The following is a 17,837-nucleotide window of genomic DNA, read 5'->3' on the forward strand; positions in this document are numbered from 1 at the left end:
ATAATAAGAATATAATTCTCCAGCACTAAACAAATGACAATCACAACAACAAGGTAGAAAAAGAACAAAACTTTAATTAACACAATGCCCTGATTCCTCTCCCCAATTCTGTCTCTGAAACATACAAGGGATCATTCCTCTTCAGTTTCTAGAGGCTGGAGTTAATATGGGTACAAAAACACACCGAAAACAACAAACTGTTATCGACCAATGAGAGAAAACGGCAGTCTGGAAAGAGCGGGATGGCTGGATCTTAATGCATTTCCAAATAAATGGATATGAGTATGAATTAGAATGGTTCAATCAAGCAAAATCACCCTTTTGAGCCATACTGAGCTATATCCAGCACATCTACACTTCAGCTTTATTTCAAGAGCCAAAAGGCGGCTGAACCTACGGGAAAGCACAGGCAATCACACTGAAAAGCACAACAGAACCAAACATCTGCTTAAAATTCTTTCTTTCTTTCAAAAATAAGCAGAAGTATCTTTAACACCAAGTGTTTCAAATGTAAAAACAATGAGAAACACTCGCTGATATCATTTTGAAAGTTAAAGTGAATGCAAAGGTTTTGAAAAATGTGAATCAGAGTTTGCATTAGTTTGACAACGGAGGGTAAACAATTCCTTGGCATAGTTGATATTTTCACGTAATAATCTTCCTAAATGATCATTAAAATCAAACCTTTTTTTTTTTTGAAAAACTGAGCACCTTTTTGACATGATGACTCGAGTGTGAAGTGTCAGACTAAATGCCACCATGATAATGTTACAACGCAAAGCGATTATAGCCACACATTTGTAACACAAGAAATACAAATGCCAAAAGCAGTAAAGAAAATAAATGTTATAAAAAAACATCATTGTCATTACTGAGAGAGAAAACAAAAACTTAAATTCTGACATCCAGCTCTACAAAGAGACATAAGTGATTCACAAAAATGTGGTCTGTTATGCAAATCAAATGTGCAAAACATTACTGTCTATGATGATAACGCACTATACATGATGCATTGTTACTATCATGTGTATTGACTGATAAGTTGGTTATTCTGAAACATTGACTCATTGTTACTAGCTTACATTACTGGATTCTGAAGCTCATTGACCTGTAAAAACCCAAGATATTAGCAAAAGGCTGTAAATTCAGCATTGCTTTGGTCAAGATTCTGACGTTTGGAATGTTGCTAATTGACTATTTAGTATCAATTCATCTGATACTTTACTCTCTGTTCAAACGCTTGCGGGGGACAAACTGACTTCCAAATATTTAATTCCTTCATTTTAGATTCCATGCGAATATCTTGCATTAATCAATGATCCTTTCATTTAGATGCAGCGTTTTAATCAATCCAAAATTCAAAGGCATGTGTTTCACAATGGCCTTTTAAAAGGTCATATCCTCAAATGATGCAAAAAATAAAATAAAATGATAAATTGTAATCGGTAACCCTGTCTTTAAACTGAAATTTAGTCATAGATGAGCAACTGTCTTGAAAACATAAATAACTAAACAAACGTGATATGGGATTTTAGCCTGCTGTCTCAAAGATACAAAAAAACAAAACAATTAGCAAAAGACATCTGTAGTTACATTTCAGTACTGAGCATCAATGAACATGGTTATCTTTCAAACTAAAAGTCTTTGAGGGAATTGGAGAACTGTAGCGTGCAAATAGAGAAAAAACAAACTTAAGCATTTCTGTCATTTGTTTTGGAGCACTGCATTTTACATTTTTGGACTATTTGCATCCTATTTAGTTCCACACATATGTATGAAATCTTCAGAATCTGTGATTTGGGAATGTAATCCATCCCTTTTCTCATTCAAAGCTTCCTAAGGTAAGCACAGCGACCATCAGACCAAGATACACCCCGCCGTCCCCCGCTGATCTCCAACCTCTTGAAAACATCACCCGGTGGATTCCAGATGGGTAAAACTGTGTTTGACCGTCTGTGTTGAAGTCTTAAATAAATTAGGTGCATCACTTGTTAATAAATATCCTGCAGTTTCTCGCTGTCCCAATCCAACGAGCTCAAATGTCAAACAAATCCAGCTAGCAGAGAGGGCGGGCATTCAGTGCAAACCTGGCGTCACTCTCACACACATCAACGTCAGTCGATACGGTTCCCGCAGATAGTAAAGCGATCAATCTCCAGTAAGTCTTTATCAGGCGCCCTGTGTTTAAGTTCGGTATCGTCCTGAATAAGGCTTTTCTCTTCTGATTCATCTGGTGTAGTGAGGAACTGATCTGATTGGCTGGTGGGGAGCTGAGGGGCGGGGCATTCGTCACTTCGGCTGGGCTGAGTGGTGACTGATGCAGACAAGCCCTCCTCCTCTGGCTCACCTTCAGACGGGTGTGAACGCAATCGGTTAGTGAGAATAACACTTTTATAAATATGGAGGACAAATAATGAGAGATTAAATTAATGCATTACATTTCAATGCAATTTTTGTTTCAAAGACATTTGCCATTATTTTTCTACCATATGTAAGACTCTGCTATCTATTATCAGGGTGTGTTGTGTGTGTCACAAGGTGTGTGTGTTACCTGCTGGTTCTCGTGTGTGTTTGGTTCTATGGGCTCTGCTTGACGCTCTGCTGGGAGCTGCAGAGGGAGGGTTCTGGAACAGCTTCTCCTCCATATTGGCCTCTTTCACGTACTTACAGGATTTCCCCAACAACACAATACTGTTCAGCACCTTCAGGGTGATCATACTGAATAAACACACACACACAGGCTTAGTGCAACATTCAGATCATACACACTTCTGTTTACAGATGTTTGGGATCGGTAACATTTTTGACACACGATTGTTCACTAAGAGCAAAAACAGTGATATTGTAAATTAAAAACTGTTTTCTATTGTAATACATGTTAAAATGTATTTTCTACCTATGATGACAAAGTTAAATTTTCAGCAGCCATTACTCTAGTACTAGTAATAAAAGTATTGTTATTTTTATACCAGTTGTGGTGCTTAATGAAGCATGTAAATACAGTGTTTCTTTTGATTATTAAAGCGAGAATAACTTTTTGAACATTATAAATGTCATTACTATTACTGTTCATTAATTTAAAGTATCAGTTTATTTAAAGAAAAATCATAGTGAAAATTTAATGAAAAAAAAATAGATTTTATATATATATATATATATATATATATATATATATATATATATATATAAACTTATAAAAAGTGAGCTCATACCCCAGGCAGAAGAGCACAACACACACAATGGACAGAGATCCCTGGATCTTCACAGAACTGGTCACCACTCGGATCAACTGTAAACCAAATACTACATGAGCATAATACTAATAATGCAATACTACGCCACAGAAAAATGGTGAAAAAGTTTTAAATGAACTCCATAATTCAGTACTACATAGTTCACTGTCTTTGAAACGTGTTTTAGCATTACATTTCGATTCTCTGAATTGCCTTTACACAGACTTTATATTGTACTGTGCGATAGATATACTGTGATTATTATGAAATAAGGAGGCAGGTTACCACTAGTGCAAGAGGAAGAGGAATGAAGCCCATCCTCCTGGACACACTGTCACTGTAGTCTGTGTATGCCTGGAAAACACACACATATCAGCAGCTCATTTATAAAACTGGATGAAATGCTTTTCAAATGAAGTCAATGCAATCAGAACCATGAACAAGAGGAGACAAGCAACTGCTTGAAATTAAAATAGTTTGACAAATTGACGTAAATCTGGCATCCACTTACATTCTTCTGTCTGCTGCTGACCAGATCAAATGCCAAGCTTGCTCTGTATTCACTGTAGACCTACACACACACACACACACACACACACACACACACACACACACACACACACACACACACACAGTTACTGTATAAGTAATGAAGTTAAGATGATTTCAAGCAGGACGTAGCTTTGGAGCTGTTTTGTGCAGTTGAGGTGGTCTTTGGACAGACATTACCATAATTACAAACAACAGATCACATTTGTATTTACTAAAAACGATATAAATAAAACATAACGAAAGTTTTGTGTTGGTGTGGTATTCGCTATTTATCATTTCAAGGGAATATGACAGCGTAGTCTTCATTTCAGACAGTTAACGATGGCATTTTACACATATTTGTATTTTACCCAACAAACCTGTGCATTGATTCTGTATTTATTTATTTATTTTTAATTACAGGTGCATCTAAAAAAAATTTGAATATCATGGAAGAGTTATTTATTTTTTTGTAATTTAATTTAAAAAAGCAAACGTTCTTATATTCTAGATTCATTGCACACACACTGAAATATTTCAAGAGTTTTTTGTTTTAATTCTGATGGTTATGAGTAACAGCTCAGGAAAATAAAAAATTCAGTATTCTAAACAAATTTGAATATTTTCTCAAATATCAATCAAAAAAAGGTTTACAAAACTTGTAAATAGGCGTTTGATGTCACTTTAATAACAAGTGGAGTTTGGTTGAAATGCATTTACTGATAAAAAAAAAAAGCTATTTAATAAACAAAAATCATAAACATTAAGATGTATACTGAATATGGTACAACTGCTAAAAATGATCCCAAAATAAATATAGTGTCCCCCTTTAGAAAAGATGCTGTACGAGAGAGAAAAGTGCATGTGTGTGCTGTGACACTAATCTTCCTGCCTGAACTAAGCAGATCTGTCTCTAATCCCTGCCGGTAACTACACTCCTCTTTCTGTCCTTACAAACATCTCTACCCCTCATCCACAGTGTATTCCGGCTGCTCCACCCCTATCGTGCTCATCTTTTGCTTCTATTGTACCTCTTTTAGACCCATTTTTAAGGACCTTTTAGTTTGTAGTGTCATGAATCATCAGAGATGCACCGATCCGATACGATACAAAGTATCATTATCGGCACCGATACTGCCATATCAGATATCGGTCAAGCAAAACCGATACAGTGAATATACTATTCTGTGTAACTGCCCCACAAAAGGCACAAAAAACATTATAAAGCACCATAAAGTTTTTGTATCAGCTGATACTAAAGAATTTTTGGAATCGGATCGGTTTTGAAAAAAAATGGTATCGGTGCTTCCCTACTTATCGGTTATCTTATGAGTAGAGAGAAGAGGGGCTCTGTACTGGACAGAATCCATGAAACCATCCCAGTGCTGGCTCTGTGTGTGCTGATAGATCTGGGTCAGTGGATCTGTCAGGGTTATCAAAGACACTGGGAGCGGTGCTGATTTTCAGACACCCTCCCAAAGGGAACCTGTCTCTCTTTGTATAGACTTTCTTTCGACTGGAACAGAGTTTTTAGTTTTTCAGACAAGAAGGAACAGTCCAGTATCTGCGTGTGGGGGAGCACTTTGGTTTAAAAAGGACATGCCATAGTTCTCATGTTGTTTTCTTTAGTTTTTATTTTCTAGATCAATGTATGCATACTAGTGTCTTGTCATTTCAATAGCATTAGGTAATGCTTACAAACCTTCCCTTTAAAATAAGCCCTAAATTACTAATGCATTTAAGTGACAGGATTTCATTTTTAGTTCCTCCAATGTTTTTTTTAATCTACTTACAAGTTTTCTCAATATCTTAACAGAATATTATCCCCAAAATTGTAAACTATCCCTTTAATCGCAATTACATTATTTGTGTTTATGGTGATGCATGTTGTATGGATGTGATTTTTGTTATAAAATGTTATATTATTATTTATTTTAGGGATGCACGATAATATCGGCACAACATCGGTATCGGCCGATAAAAGCTTAAAATGACCATCATCGGTATCGGCCGATATGAATATTTCTGCCGATGAGCCAAACCGATATTCTCCAAGTGAAATAATTGACCTGTTTTTCAGGTGTGAATGTCTGTCTACATTTGTAAAATAATACATTTATGGTAGAATCAGTATAGAAGAGATACATGGTTTTCTCTTCAGTAAAATTAAAGTTTAAATATATCAGGCGAAAATGTTTATATATATCGGTATCGGGCAAAATTATTTTGAAAATATCGGCATATCGAATATCGGCCAAAATCCAATATCGTGCATCCCTAATTTATTTGTATTTAATATTACACAAAAAATATTAATTTTATTTAATATTTCACAATATTTTAGTTCTTGCTGAATTGTGCCTGGTACTGGTAGTGTATATGTAACTCCAAATTTTCCACATTTTGGTTGTGCTAGAAATCCTGTTATAATGCATATCATGTTAGCTACTTAAATATCATATTTATGTTACTACTGTTTAAAGAACACTATGGCACTGCCAGTATTTTAGGGCTGGTATACCATGCAACTCACATCTGCCGTGATGTCGTTAAACTTGGTGATGAAGGCATGTTTGACAACGTCCACTGCAATTTCTGAAGCGATCACCATACAAACATCAGGAAACAACACCCATAGATGATCTGTAACCAATAATCAAAGATTAATACACACCTCAATGTCATGTATAGGCACAAACTGAAATGCATCAGCTGTTGACAAAAGATACCTGGGTTCCAGGAGAACTGCTCCATGTTTCTGAGACAGACGATTAGTAAGAGTATGTAGTTTGTAAATCTTTCTTTAATGTCTATAGTGTGAAAACAGGAAAAAGTGACGGTGAGACTGGTGACAAGCTGAGACAGACGTGTTTTCATTTGCTAAATATATATGTACCTACCGCTATTAGACATCTGGAAGAGGTTGTTTTTCTCAAATTTCTTGAATACGCTTCCTTTGATCTCAACAAACTTCACAGAGAAAAACACAGACACTACATCAATACAAACAGAGGTAGCCTATGAAAGCTTCTGTTCTTTCATAATGAAATATAATGTAACATGCAGAGATTAAGGTCAGTTTGAGTGTATTTAATGCTCGCTGTGCTTGTACTCACATTATTAGACATCATGATGGTAAGCAGCGACTTGTTATGTGAATTGAAAGCCACATTCAGTGTGGTGGCCTGAACCATAATCAGAATGGCATGCATAACTGCATTATAAATTAAGGAAAGTTATAACCTCCGACTGATTGTAAAAAGGTCAAAAATTACACAAAACTTGAATTTAAAATAGTATTTTTTTTTAATAGCACTGAGCAGTTTCAATGCCATAGGATAGATTTCACACAGAACTTTGTATTTAATGGGGCATGGCGCTAGTGTGAAGGATACAGACGTAGAGAACAGCCATGAAGAAATGTGGGATGACTCCTATATGAGCTCTCTTCCTCTCTTTCGGTTCAGTGGCAGTCCAGTACAAAGCATCCAGAATATCCTGTCCGAAAGATGAAAACAAGCGATCTGCCACCTAGAGGAGAAAAAGAGAGCGTGTTCATTCTGCTATTGCTACTACAATAGCAACAAATGTGAGTGATGTGATACCCTACCTCCAGCATGTTGTAGATGATGTAGAGTTTTATGACAGACTGACCCCGGATCATGTGGTACATCATGGAATAATCCACATAATGCATCATGAAATAACACAGGATCATAATGACACCCTTCAGAACATCACACACCTGAGCGGGCTGCAAGATACGAGATCCACTGCAAACACACACACATAAGAAGAAGAAAAAACATCATCTGGTTAAACTGGCTCCATAGACATCTGGAATTACTATATTGTGGCTGATTATAATCACAAAGCAGTTCCTCTTTTAGTAAGATCTTCTTCCACGTACAGCCACAGGGTTAGTGATCTTGAGTCACACACTGTTGTGCATCATGCTTCCACAAACATAAAGCAGCAGAACTGTTTTTAACACTGATAAAAATAAGAAATGTTTCCTGTGCAATAAATCTTTAGAAAATTAGACTGCATGGCTTTATATATAAAAAAAAATTAGACATGCATTTTATATATATATATATATATATATATATATATATATATATATATATATATATATATATATATATATATATATATATATATATATATATATATATATAGTATAGACCAAAAGTTTGGAAACATTACTATTTTTAATGTTTTTGAAAGAAGTTTCTTCTGCTCATCAAGCCTGCATTTATTTGATCAAAAATACAGATTTTTTTTTTTTTATATTGTGATATATTATTACAATTTAAAATAATTGTTTTTACATTTATTATACTTTAAATTATCATTTATTTCTGTGATGCAAAGCTGAATTTTTAGGATCATTATCACATGATCCTTTAGAAATTATTCTAATATGATGATTCATTATCAAAGTTGGAAACAGTTCTGCTGCTTAATATTTTTTCAGAACATGTGATACTTTTTTAGGATACTTTGATGAATTAAAAGTAAAAAAAAAAAAAAAAGAAGCTATGTTTTTAAAATATAAATATTTAGTAATAACAATATACACTACTGGTCAGTAATTTGGGGTCAGTAATTTGTTTTCTTTCTTATTTTTTAATAAAATCAATACTTTTATTCAGCAAGGATGTGTTAAATTGCTAAAAAGTGATAGTAAAGAAAATATATTATTAGAATTTTTATTTTATTTTTAATAAATGTAGTTCTTTTGAACCTTTTATTGATCAAATATATTAGACAGCAGAACTGTTTCCAACACTCATAATAAATCAGAATATTAGAATGATTTCTAAATGATCATGTGATCGACTGATGTTACATGTGACACTGAAGGCTGGAGTAATGATGCTGAAAATTCAGCTTTGCATCACAGGAATAAATTATTTTTTAAAGTATATTCAAATAGAAAACTATTATTTTAAGTTGTAATAATATTTCACAATATTACTGTTTTTTCTGTATTTTTGATCAAATAAATGCAGGCTTGATGAGCAGAAGAAACTTCTTTCAAAAACATATATATAATTGTTATTTTAGATTGTATTTTATCAGTATAACTTATTTTTACCATATTTTGCCCTGGCAATCATTTTAGAAAAAATAAATACATACTTAAAAAACCCAAAACTTTTGAAAGGCAGTGTATAATAACACACTATTCTAAAAGTGTTTGTTACTAGATAAATGCACACAGTGTTAGTATTTACACTGGGGTGCTAACTACTTAGTCTTGCTGAAAATAAAATCTACGTTCTTTAGGATCATGTTATGCATGCACTGAACACAATTTACTGATTTTCCATTATCAGATGCATTTTACAAACATCATTTCTCTTCTGATCTCTTGTTAAAAAGTGACCACACTGCCATCCTGTGACCGCTCATGCAAGTACACCCTAAACACTGAAAGAAGAACAGGAGAATTCTGGGAACGATCTCAGATGATTTTAGTAGTCCAGGGTGAAACCAAAGCACAACGGTGTAAAATTAGACAGCTTTGGCAACTGCAGCCTAGTGTGTGTGTGCATGTGAATGTGTGTTTGAACACAGCCGCTGCAATCATATCAGCACGTGTGTGTGTGTGTGTGTGCTTAAAGCAGCTGCTGTAATTATTTTCTGCATACCTGCTCTTTTTGCAGTAGGGGCATATACTAGCCCTGCAGGCAGAAGAATATTCAGTGAACAGCAGCTACAATCATTTTGGACTTAAGTGTGGGTAGGTATTTGTGTGCATAAAAAAAAAAGGTGGATCAGAATTTTATGAAAGTGCTACTTTTGGGAATATCCCTCCATGCATTACCTGAGGCCACAGCAGGGCAGTGTCAGCAGTCGGACCAAGGCTAGCAACACTCTGAGAGGCAGCAGAGTGAACACGTACAGAAACACATCCAGACACAGGAAAAACCCAAACATCATCAGCTGCAGAGAGAGAATAAGAGAGATCATTTATAGTCCTAGATGTGCTAGAACTTACTTCAAACTGGCTCCAGTATTACAAAAAAAGGACCATTAAGTAGTAGATAAAATTTATTTTTTTGTAATACTGTTTGGTGGCAGATCAATCAAACACATCAGCTTTAATGCGCAGTGAAATAAAGGAAGCGGTTCTATTATTTTACTTAGGCGTTGTAGTTTTATTCATTTGCGTTTGGTACCTTACCTTCTCCAGTTCTTTCGGGATACGCAGGCAGGTGTAGACCTTCTCTCTCCGCTCGGTGTATTTAGCCTCATTGTGTTCCAGAAAATATCCTCTAGTCAACTCAGCACTGATAAACCTCACCAGAGAGAGATCTGCACACACACACACACACACACACACACATACACACACATCAATGAACACACACATTAATGCATAGGCCAGCACAATGAAAAGCATTTTACTCATTATTTAGCATTATTTAACTCATTATTTTTTTGCAACCAAAAGTGGGTTTCAGAAGTTTGAGTCCACTTGTGAAATTACTCTTTTAAAAATGAATTAGGATTTTAGAATATAGTTTTACAAAATAAGACGGAAGATTTTTATTCATTAGATAATTCTGATAATTTTGAGTCATTTCCTTTGCATCGTGCCTGTTATAAATTGCAAGTTTTTTTTGTACTCATGCTGTGTTCATTGTAACACTACTTAATTCAGTGTTTGGAATAGGGTTGCAAACATTCCAAAATGATTATGACTTAATATTAATCCTGGAAAGTTTCCAAAATTTCTGGAATGTTGGAATTGTCCATCTTAGTTTTTAATGAAAATAGTCTTTCTTTAACCATCTGCAATAATGGAGAAAGGTTCAAACAAAGCAAACAAAATAATAAAATAAATAAAAAAATAAAATAAACCAAAACAAAAAGCACAGGCTCACTGTTTGTTTATTTAGAGCGCTTTCTTTCAAGTGAAGATAAAGTGCATATGTTTATGAGCCACATCTTTTTATTTTGCATTTAACTTTGTTTAAATTTCAAGTTTAAATTTAAATCCCAGATTTTCCAGATGTGGACATCACTGTCCAAACCTAAGAACTACATTAAGCAATAATCCTCTCACAAATCCACAATACACACGTATTTCTTTCCACTATGTTTACAATACTGCAGCAGTTCTGTGATATGATTAGGAACATTGTTGCCATTGATTTTACAACAGGACAGCTAAGTGACATAAAAGAAGCACAGAAAGTGCTGGACTGCTTTTAGGGCATGTTTATGTTGACCTGAGGCCAAATGTGTTGTGATAAGAGCACGAGAGCGTTCTGAGATAAACAGCACACACTGTGAATGCGTTCTGTGGCCAACACACACAGTACTTACTTTCTGTTTCTAACAGTAATAGAGAAGGTTAAACTTGAGGATGATCACAGTGAATGGGAAAACAAACAGTTTAAGTTTCTTGTATGATAAAATGACTAAATGTATCATCCAATGAACATGAGTCCATGATGATGTCTAAAAGCTTTAGACTCATGGCAAGAAAAAATAACAGAGAGAGGCTCTTGTTTCATACATTATTTCCATTTAAAATTAGGTTGTTTGGATACATTTTTGCTTCCTCAGGAATTGAACCCCTTTTGGCAAAACATATTTACTTGAAGTATCCCTTCAGAGAGTTCAAGTTATTATTTCGGTAATTAAACGAATCATAAAATGATTACGATTTTTAAAAAAAAATGCATCCCGTTATATGCATACACCTGCATATGAATGTTTTATTTTATAAAGACGAATATCAATTTTTATAGTCAATTACAAATGTATGAGATTATATTATATATTATATAACTGTTTGCCACTTTCAGAAAAATGTTAGCCTTAATGAATTGTCAGTCGCTTTGGATAAAAGTAAATGCATAAATGTATTTATTTATTTATTTTTAACTACCAATAACAATGATGAGAGTTTTGTTTTCTAAGCAAACTCGTGTAAACAGATATATGAAAACACACCAGCTTTATTCCCAACAGCTTATTAATAAGAGGTTATATGAGGTTATTATGAATATAAGATTCAGTGTCCTTCCATTTGTTGAAATGATGATGGGGATGATTTCAGGGAAGATGCTGATGCAGCTCAGGTCTTTATTCTCATCTTCACACCTGATTTGATCCTCGTGCTACTAAAGTTAACGTTAGGCTTGTTATTCAAGCGGCTGAAGGGTCACATGAGCCAAACCGTATTCACGGTGCCTTAAATAAACCGATACACGCCGAAGTATCTGATCTTGTTAAAGGTAGCGTTAAATAAGCACTAGTGACTTACTGATGACGCTTCACACAGAATTGATGCAATCACCTTTTTTGGCCTTTTCAAACCCTGTCTTTCGATGTTTATATCAAACACTGCTTACCTTAGATTTTCCTAATGTGTTTATTATGATGCTGTCTATGTAACGTTAGGTTGTAAACAGCGCACAGAGCCGCTGTCTGTCACTCGTAACTTACCTGACACATTGCTCTTTCTCTCTTTGTATTTCGCCTTCCTCTCGTAAAATCCCAGAGTTTCTGTGAGGTCTGATGCGGCTTGTTCCTTCGTCTCTCTGAAGAGTCGTTTCTCCCTCTCTTTATCCTCATTTTCGGTCTCATTTTCGTCCGCAAGGCCAGTCGCTACTGAGTCCGCCATCATCCTCGCAGACACAACATTCATGCGTCACGGCCTACGTCATGGACGCAAACTAAAATTCACGGCCTACGTCACGACGCACGACTACAATTCCCACAATGCAGCTGGTAACTTTCATAAAGAAACAAGGTAACCCTAAACTGTGTTTAAATAATTAATTCTTCTTTTATCAGTTATGGGCTGAATTATTCCATTTATGTAATAAGACACCTGTTTGTTACATAATGCCCACAAAACTAGAAGAGTTTCTAAGTGCATATAAATAATAAATTTTTGCCATTGCTAATAATATCATGTAATCAATAAAATAGCAACTGTTGTCTGATTACGAGTATTTTTAAATGTCAATATAAAACAAAGCGCATACAATAGACGTCGATGGTCCCCAATACTGTTTGGGTACCACTACCAACATTTCTCAAAATATATTATTATGTTTTACATAAAAAAAGTCATGTAAGTTTGGAACAAGGTGAGAATGAAAAAATGACAGGATTTTATGGGGAACTTTCTTCGACCTCAAGAGGGGGCGAAATATTCAGATATGTTTTTATTTATTTATTTATTTAGGTATTAACGTTATATAAATAAATACATAGCTTTGCCACTTTTTAGATTACAAATAATTTACTTTGTGCCCTCGATTATTTTTATTTTTTTTACATTTATTATATTGATATCAATAACAAAACACAGAGTCTGAAGTCATAACCAAACACATTTTATTAATGCAAATGATTGAAACCATACATAAAATACACAACTAACAGCACAGATCTGCATGTGTTTTACAATAGGCATTAAACTTTAGAGCAATAAAGATATCTGCATTAATGCTCACAATGGGAATTTTTTTCATTGAGTTGTTGTAGCGAAACCTACGACAGCGTTTTAGTGCCACGTAAAAAAAATTCTAAGATCACGAGATTGAAGTCATTATATTTTGAAAATAAAGTTGAAATATTACGAGAATAAAGTCAAAATGTTTTGAGAATAAAGTCAAAATATTACGAGAACAAAGTCTAAATGTTTTGAGAATAAAGTCGAAATATTACGAGATTGAAGTCTAAATATTACGAGAATAAAGTTGTAATACTACGATAATAAAGTTGAAATATTACGAGAATAAAGTCAAAATATAACGAGAATAAAGTTGGAATATTACGAGAATAAAATCTAAATGTTTTTAAAGTTGAAATATTAAAAGATTAAAGTCGAAATATTAGGAGAATAAAGTCGAAATGTTAAGAGATTTAGGCCTTTATTCTCGTAGTATTATGACTTTATTCTTGTAATATTTTGATTTTTTTCTCGTAATATTTCGACATTATTCTCTAAACATTTTGACATTATTTTCGAAACATTTCGACTTTATTCTCGTGATATTTCGACTTTATTCTCGTGATATTTCGACTTTATTCTCGAAACATTTTGACATTATTCTCGAAACATTTTAACATTATTCTCGAAACATTTCGACTTTATTCTCGTAATATTTTGACATTATTCTCGTAATATTTCGACTTTATTCACGTAGTATTACGACTTTATTCTAGTGATATTTCGACTTTATTCTCATAATATTTCGACATTATTCTCGTAGTATTTCAACCTTATTCTCGTAATATTTCAATTTTATTCTCATAATATTTCAACTTTATTCTTATAGTATTACGAATTTATTCTCATAATAATTCGACTTTATTCTCGTAATATTTAAATTTTATTCTCGAAACATTTTGACTTTATTTTCGAAATATTACAACTTTAATCTCATAGTCTTAGATTTTTTTTTATTTCAACGTGGCACTAAAACATTGTCGTAGAAACCAAACAGTATGGCACAGAATGAAGCCAAGAGATCCACTGAGTTTTTAAAAAGGCTGAAAAATTCTTTTATGAAATGAACAGATTTTTTTTTTTACCTTAAATGGTTGAAGCTGTATGTCTCAAGTATGGAATACTGTGTTACACCAACATAAACGCAAGCATGCACACACACACAGACACACACCTCTCTCCAGCAATCTCTCCTCTACAGATGAAGATTCCCCCATCCCATCCCTTGACAGCACCGTTGCCATAGCTACCCACTGTCAGATCACATTACTCCAACTGCTGCATCGCCATGGTATCTGCCTTACTGTCCTGGTTGCTAGGGTGCTGGCTGTTCCAGGAGCTGCCGTTTCCAAGTGTCGGTGAGTCGGTGTAGTCATGGAGACCGTCATCATGGAGACCGTTGACGGGGTCGTATTGTTCGTTCTCTAGGCGTGTGATCAAACGCTCGTCCACGTCACCCAACTCCCCTCCCATTAGAGAGGGCTCTCCTACCATCATCACATCCTAGAGAGAGAGGGAGGGAGAGAGAGAGAGAGGGAGGGAGGGAGGGAGATAGAGAGAGAGAGGGAGGGAGGGAGGGAGGGAGGGAGGGAGAGAGAGAATGAGGGAGGGAGGGAGGGAGGGAGAGAGAGAGAGAGGGAGGGAGAGGAGGGGGAGGGGGGAGGGGGGGGAGAGAGAGGGAGGGAGAGGAGGGGGGGAGGGGGGGAGAGAGGGAGAGAGAGAGAGAGAGAGAGAGAGAGAGACGGAGAGAGGGGGGGAGAGAGAGAGAGAGAGAGAGAGAGAGAGAGAGAGAGAGAGAGAGAGAGAGAGAGAGAGAGAGAGAATGGTGGGGGAGTAAAAAGAGAGAGAAAAAAGCCGACAGAAAGCAGAATAATTTATGGCTGTTATTTTTCCAAAAACTAAACTTGTAATATAGCTAATGCAAGCATACAGTAGATAATAATAATATATTTACATATATAAAAAACATGGGTGTACACACAAGCTTTGTTAAATACGCAGTCATACACACACATGCACACAAACTTGTCTCCAGATACTAGCTCTTTGGTCTTCAATTAGATTTTTTTTTTTCAGACAGAGAACACCTAAATAACAACATATGTGCTAATTAATCAAATTTGCATTGCTAAGTAGCTCGTTAAGACAGCACATGCTGCTTGATAACTGTCTGCATGTGTCACTCACCTAGCTAAGCTCCGCCTCCAGCCACCCGCCACCCCTCGTTTCCCCGGCGACACGTTTAGGCTGGGGACCAGAGACGGACAATACTAATTATCATCAAATCAATTACGGCTAATTAGTGTCAATTACAAAAATAATAATAATCAGAGTAGACAAATGACTATATATATTTTTTTAAATACTCTAATATTACAAATTACAATCACACTGGAAACTAATTGTTACTTATTATAAACAGTAAAACAATAAAATTCAGGTATTGACTTGAAATATAATAATACATTGCACAGAAATAGTACAATATGGGAAAATAAGATGCTGCTCTCTCTGTCCCTCCTTCTCTAAACTGCTTTATGGTATTCACACACACACACACACACACACACAGTACAGACGTCCAAACATTCTCCATATATAAATTTTAGTTTATCTCCCTTATATGATCTTTTCAGTGTGGACCAGTGATTATCTGCGAGTATCTGTGTTCAGAATGGAATACTTGCTTACTATGTTCTGAAAACTCTGCAGTATATACTTAATCTTACAAGTTCACATTTTTTATTTGAATTCAGTGAGTTCTGGAGAGTTAAATGTGATCTTAAAAAATATTATTATTATTATTTTGCATTCAGATTCCAATTTTTTCATAAATAAATAATCTTAGCTTTTGGTCATCCAAAAAATCTGTCAATAGAGATTCATAACACTGAAAATTAAAGGTCACATTTAACGCATACATATTACATGTTACATATTTGGTAAAGCTGGTCCAATTTTTGTGCCATTTAAAAATGGTTTGAAATTATTTTATTTCAATACTTAAAGCAGCTGAAAAAAAGAAATAAGTTAAATCAATTAAAAAAAAAAATACTGAAATGATTTGATTAAGTTTTATTTAATTTATTTTATAATTTGCTTTTATATTTTTCATCATTTATTATTTGTAAGCAGTGTTTGGTGTAATGCATCACCAAGTAATTAATACTGTCATTTAATTACTTTTCCCTTGAAAAGTTAAGTAATGGACTACTTACTTTAATTACACTTACTTCAGTGTGCAATATAAATGCATTAAATACTGTAGAGACCACATAACAATTATATTTAACATAAAAATGTAACATTTAATGTTAAAAGGTATATTATTAATTTAACCTCAATCCCTGGACAGTTCAAGAATAATTCATGCAATTTTATATTTCATGTCTATCCTTGTATTCTTCAACAGGTTGAGGTTAATATGGGATTTTGGAAGTAATTAGTTATAAGTAATGCAATGCATTTTAGAGAGCAATTAGTGCAGTAATTTAATTATGTAATTAGATTTAATTTTTATAGTTTTAATTTTAATTATATAACATTTTTTTTTCTTTCAGTGCATGCTGTTTAGATTTTATTGTTGGTGTTTAACAGTGATAATGCCTGTTTGTTGTTTGAAGAGGTTTATTTAAGGTTGAACACACTGCATCATGGGATACAGTACTCCACTGCGCATTTTAATCTGTAGTTTTTAGCTGTGTATCCTGAGAAATTAGCATACTGCTCAAATTATACATTCTACACACTGCAGGAATAGTAGTAGTAGAATGGCAGTGTGGTACAGTAAATACACATTCTGAACATAGCCTCAGGGTAAACTTCTGTGTGTATGAGATGTACCTGTGAAGGAAGGCTGAAGTTATTGGCTGTGCTGCGCTTCTTGCTGTTTCCTGTGTTGCTATTGGACGCGCTACCAGCTGAGTTCCTCCTCCTCCGTCTCTTTGTTGCTGGTTTGGCTGGCTCTGCTGTCAATCAAAAGATAAACACAGCATAATGCAAAATGAATCAACATTGCATTCCATGCATGTTGTAAAATGAGTGAAAACAGAGTGGATTAATAGATGGGAACAAATACAGAGATATCATATATACTGTACTTATAGATATACTGTATATTTTTAAATGCTAATGAACACTGCAAATTAAATCATCAAAAGTGTAGTGGTCATAAGACATTCTTTAGTATTTATGCAGGAGAACAGAAACAATTTGATTTGGCATTTCTAAAGAAAAAAAAAGGATATTTTGAATTTAGCGATAATGCAGTGCTTTGCACATTGAAAACATAGCTTTATATGCAAGAACTGCGAGATCAGTTTAAAATTGACTATGCAAACGGATGCAAAAAAAAAAAAAAAAAGAAGAAGTAGACAAATCACAATACAGTATGCAAATATTGCATCACTGCAGTTGGTTAGATTTTGAATGCAGAATATTCTAGCAGTATCAGTGAGACATTTTTATTGGATTGATGCTGTTCAGGTTGAATAATTTTTTTATTTTTTATTATTAAATATTTAGAGGTATGAGTATGGAAGAAACTTCCAACCTCAGTGTTTGAGGCTCTGCAAAGCAAAAAA

At 34.5% G+C, this 17,837-nt stretch overlaps 2 protein-coding genes across 4 annotated transcripts in view; both read right to left on the reverse strand.

Annotated features, from left to right (window-relative positions):
• Positions 1–54: 54 nt before the first annotated feature.
• LOC113107553 (transmembrane anterior posterior transformation protein 1 homolog) lies at positions 55–12,445 on the reverse strand. 2 transcript variants are annotated; one of them, XM_026270152.1, is made up of 15 exons: positions 12,237–12,445; positions 9,961–10,091; positions 9,601–9,719; positions 9,425–9,457; positions 7,375–7,537; positions 7,160–7,295; positions 6,881–6,978; positions 6,665–6,734; positions 6,494–6,574; positions 6,298–6,407; positions 3,745–3,804; positions 3,519–3,587; positions 3,213–3,289; positions 2,552–2,718; positions 55–2,347 (listed from the first exon to the last, which is right to left on the reverse strand). In XM_026270152.1, exons 1-15 carry the CDS (start codon positions 12,436–12,438, stop codon positions 2,115–2,117), a joined length of 1,749 nt encoding a protein of 582 aa, XP_026125937.1. In that variant the 5' UTR covers positions 12,439–12,445; the 3' UTR covers positions 55–2,114. The 2 variants fall into 2 exon arrangements, with proteins under 2 accessions (XP_026125937.1, XP_026125945.1); XM_026270160.1 differs by lacking the exon at positions 9,425–9,457.
• Positions 12,446–13,958: 1,513 nt separating this feature from the next.
• The window catches only part of LOC113107568 (LIM domain-binding protein 2), a 12,053-nt gene continuing 8,174 nt past the window's right edge, over positions 13,959–17,837 (reverse strand). Inside the window, exons 8-10 of one of the 2 annotated variants that reach the window (XM_026270182.1) lie at positions 17,098–17,222; positions 15,442–15,501; positions 14,623–14,757 (exon numbers count right to left, since the gene is read on the reverse strand). In XM_026270182.1, coding sequence (XP_026125967.1) covers positions 15,442–15,501; positions 17,098–17,222 — 185 coding nt within the window. In that variant the 3' untranslated portion in view covers positions 14,623–14,757. Of the gene's footprint in view, positions 14,758–15,441; positions 15,502–17,097; positions 17,223–17,837 lie in introns of both variants that reach the window. The other variant, XM_026270174.1, reaches the window with a different exon arrangement.

This window comes from Carassius auratus, chromosome 1 (genome assembly GCF_003368295.1).
Source record: "Carassius auratus strain Wakin chromosome 1, ASM336829v1, whole genome shotgun sequence".
In the NCBI taxonomy this organism is placed as follows: domain Eukaryota; kingdom Metazoa; phylum Chordata; class Actinopteri; order Cypriniformes; family Cyprinidae; genus Carassius; species Carassius auratus.

What these genes read in the sequence shown, in the direction of transcription:
- LOC113107553 (XM_026270152.1), bottom strand. Translation starts at nt 12,438, where the DNA reads ATGAATGTTGTGTCTGCGAGGATGATGGCGGACTCAGTAGCGACTGGC. An exon ending in TTAACGACATCACGGCAGAT is followed by an intron (nt 3,805 to 6,297) that starts GTGAGTTGCATG and finishes GTGTGTGTGTAG; the next exon opens with GTCTACAGTGAATACAGAGC. An exon ending in ACACACACGAGAACCAGCAG is followed by an intron (nt 2,348 to 2,551) that starts GTAACACACACA and finishes ACCCGTCTGAAG; the next exon opens with GTGAGCCAGAGGAGGAGGGC.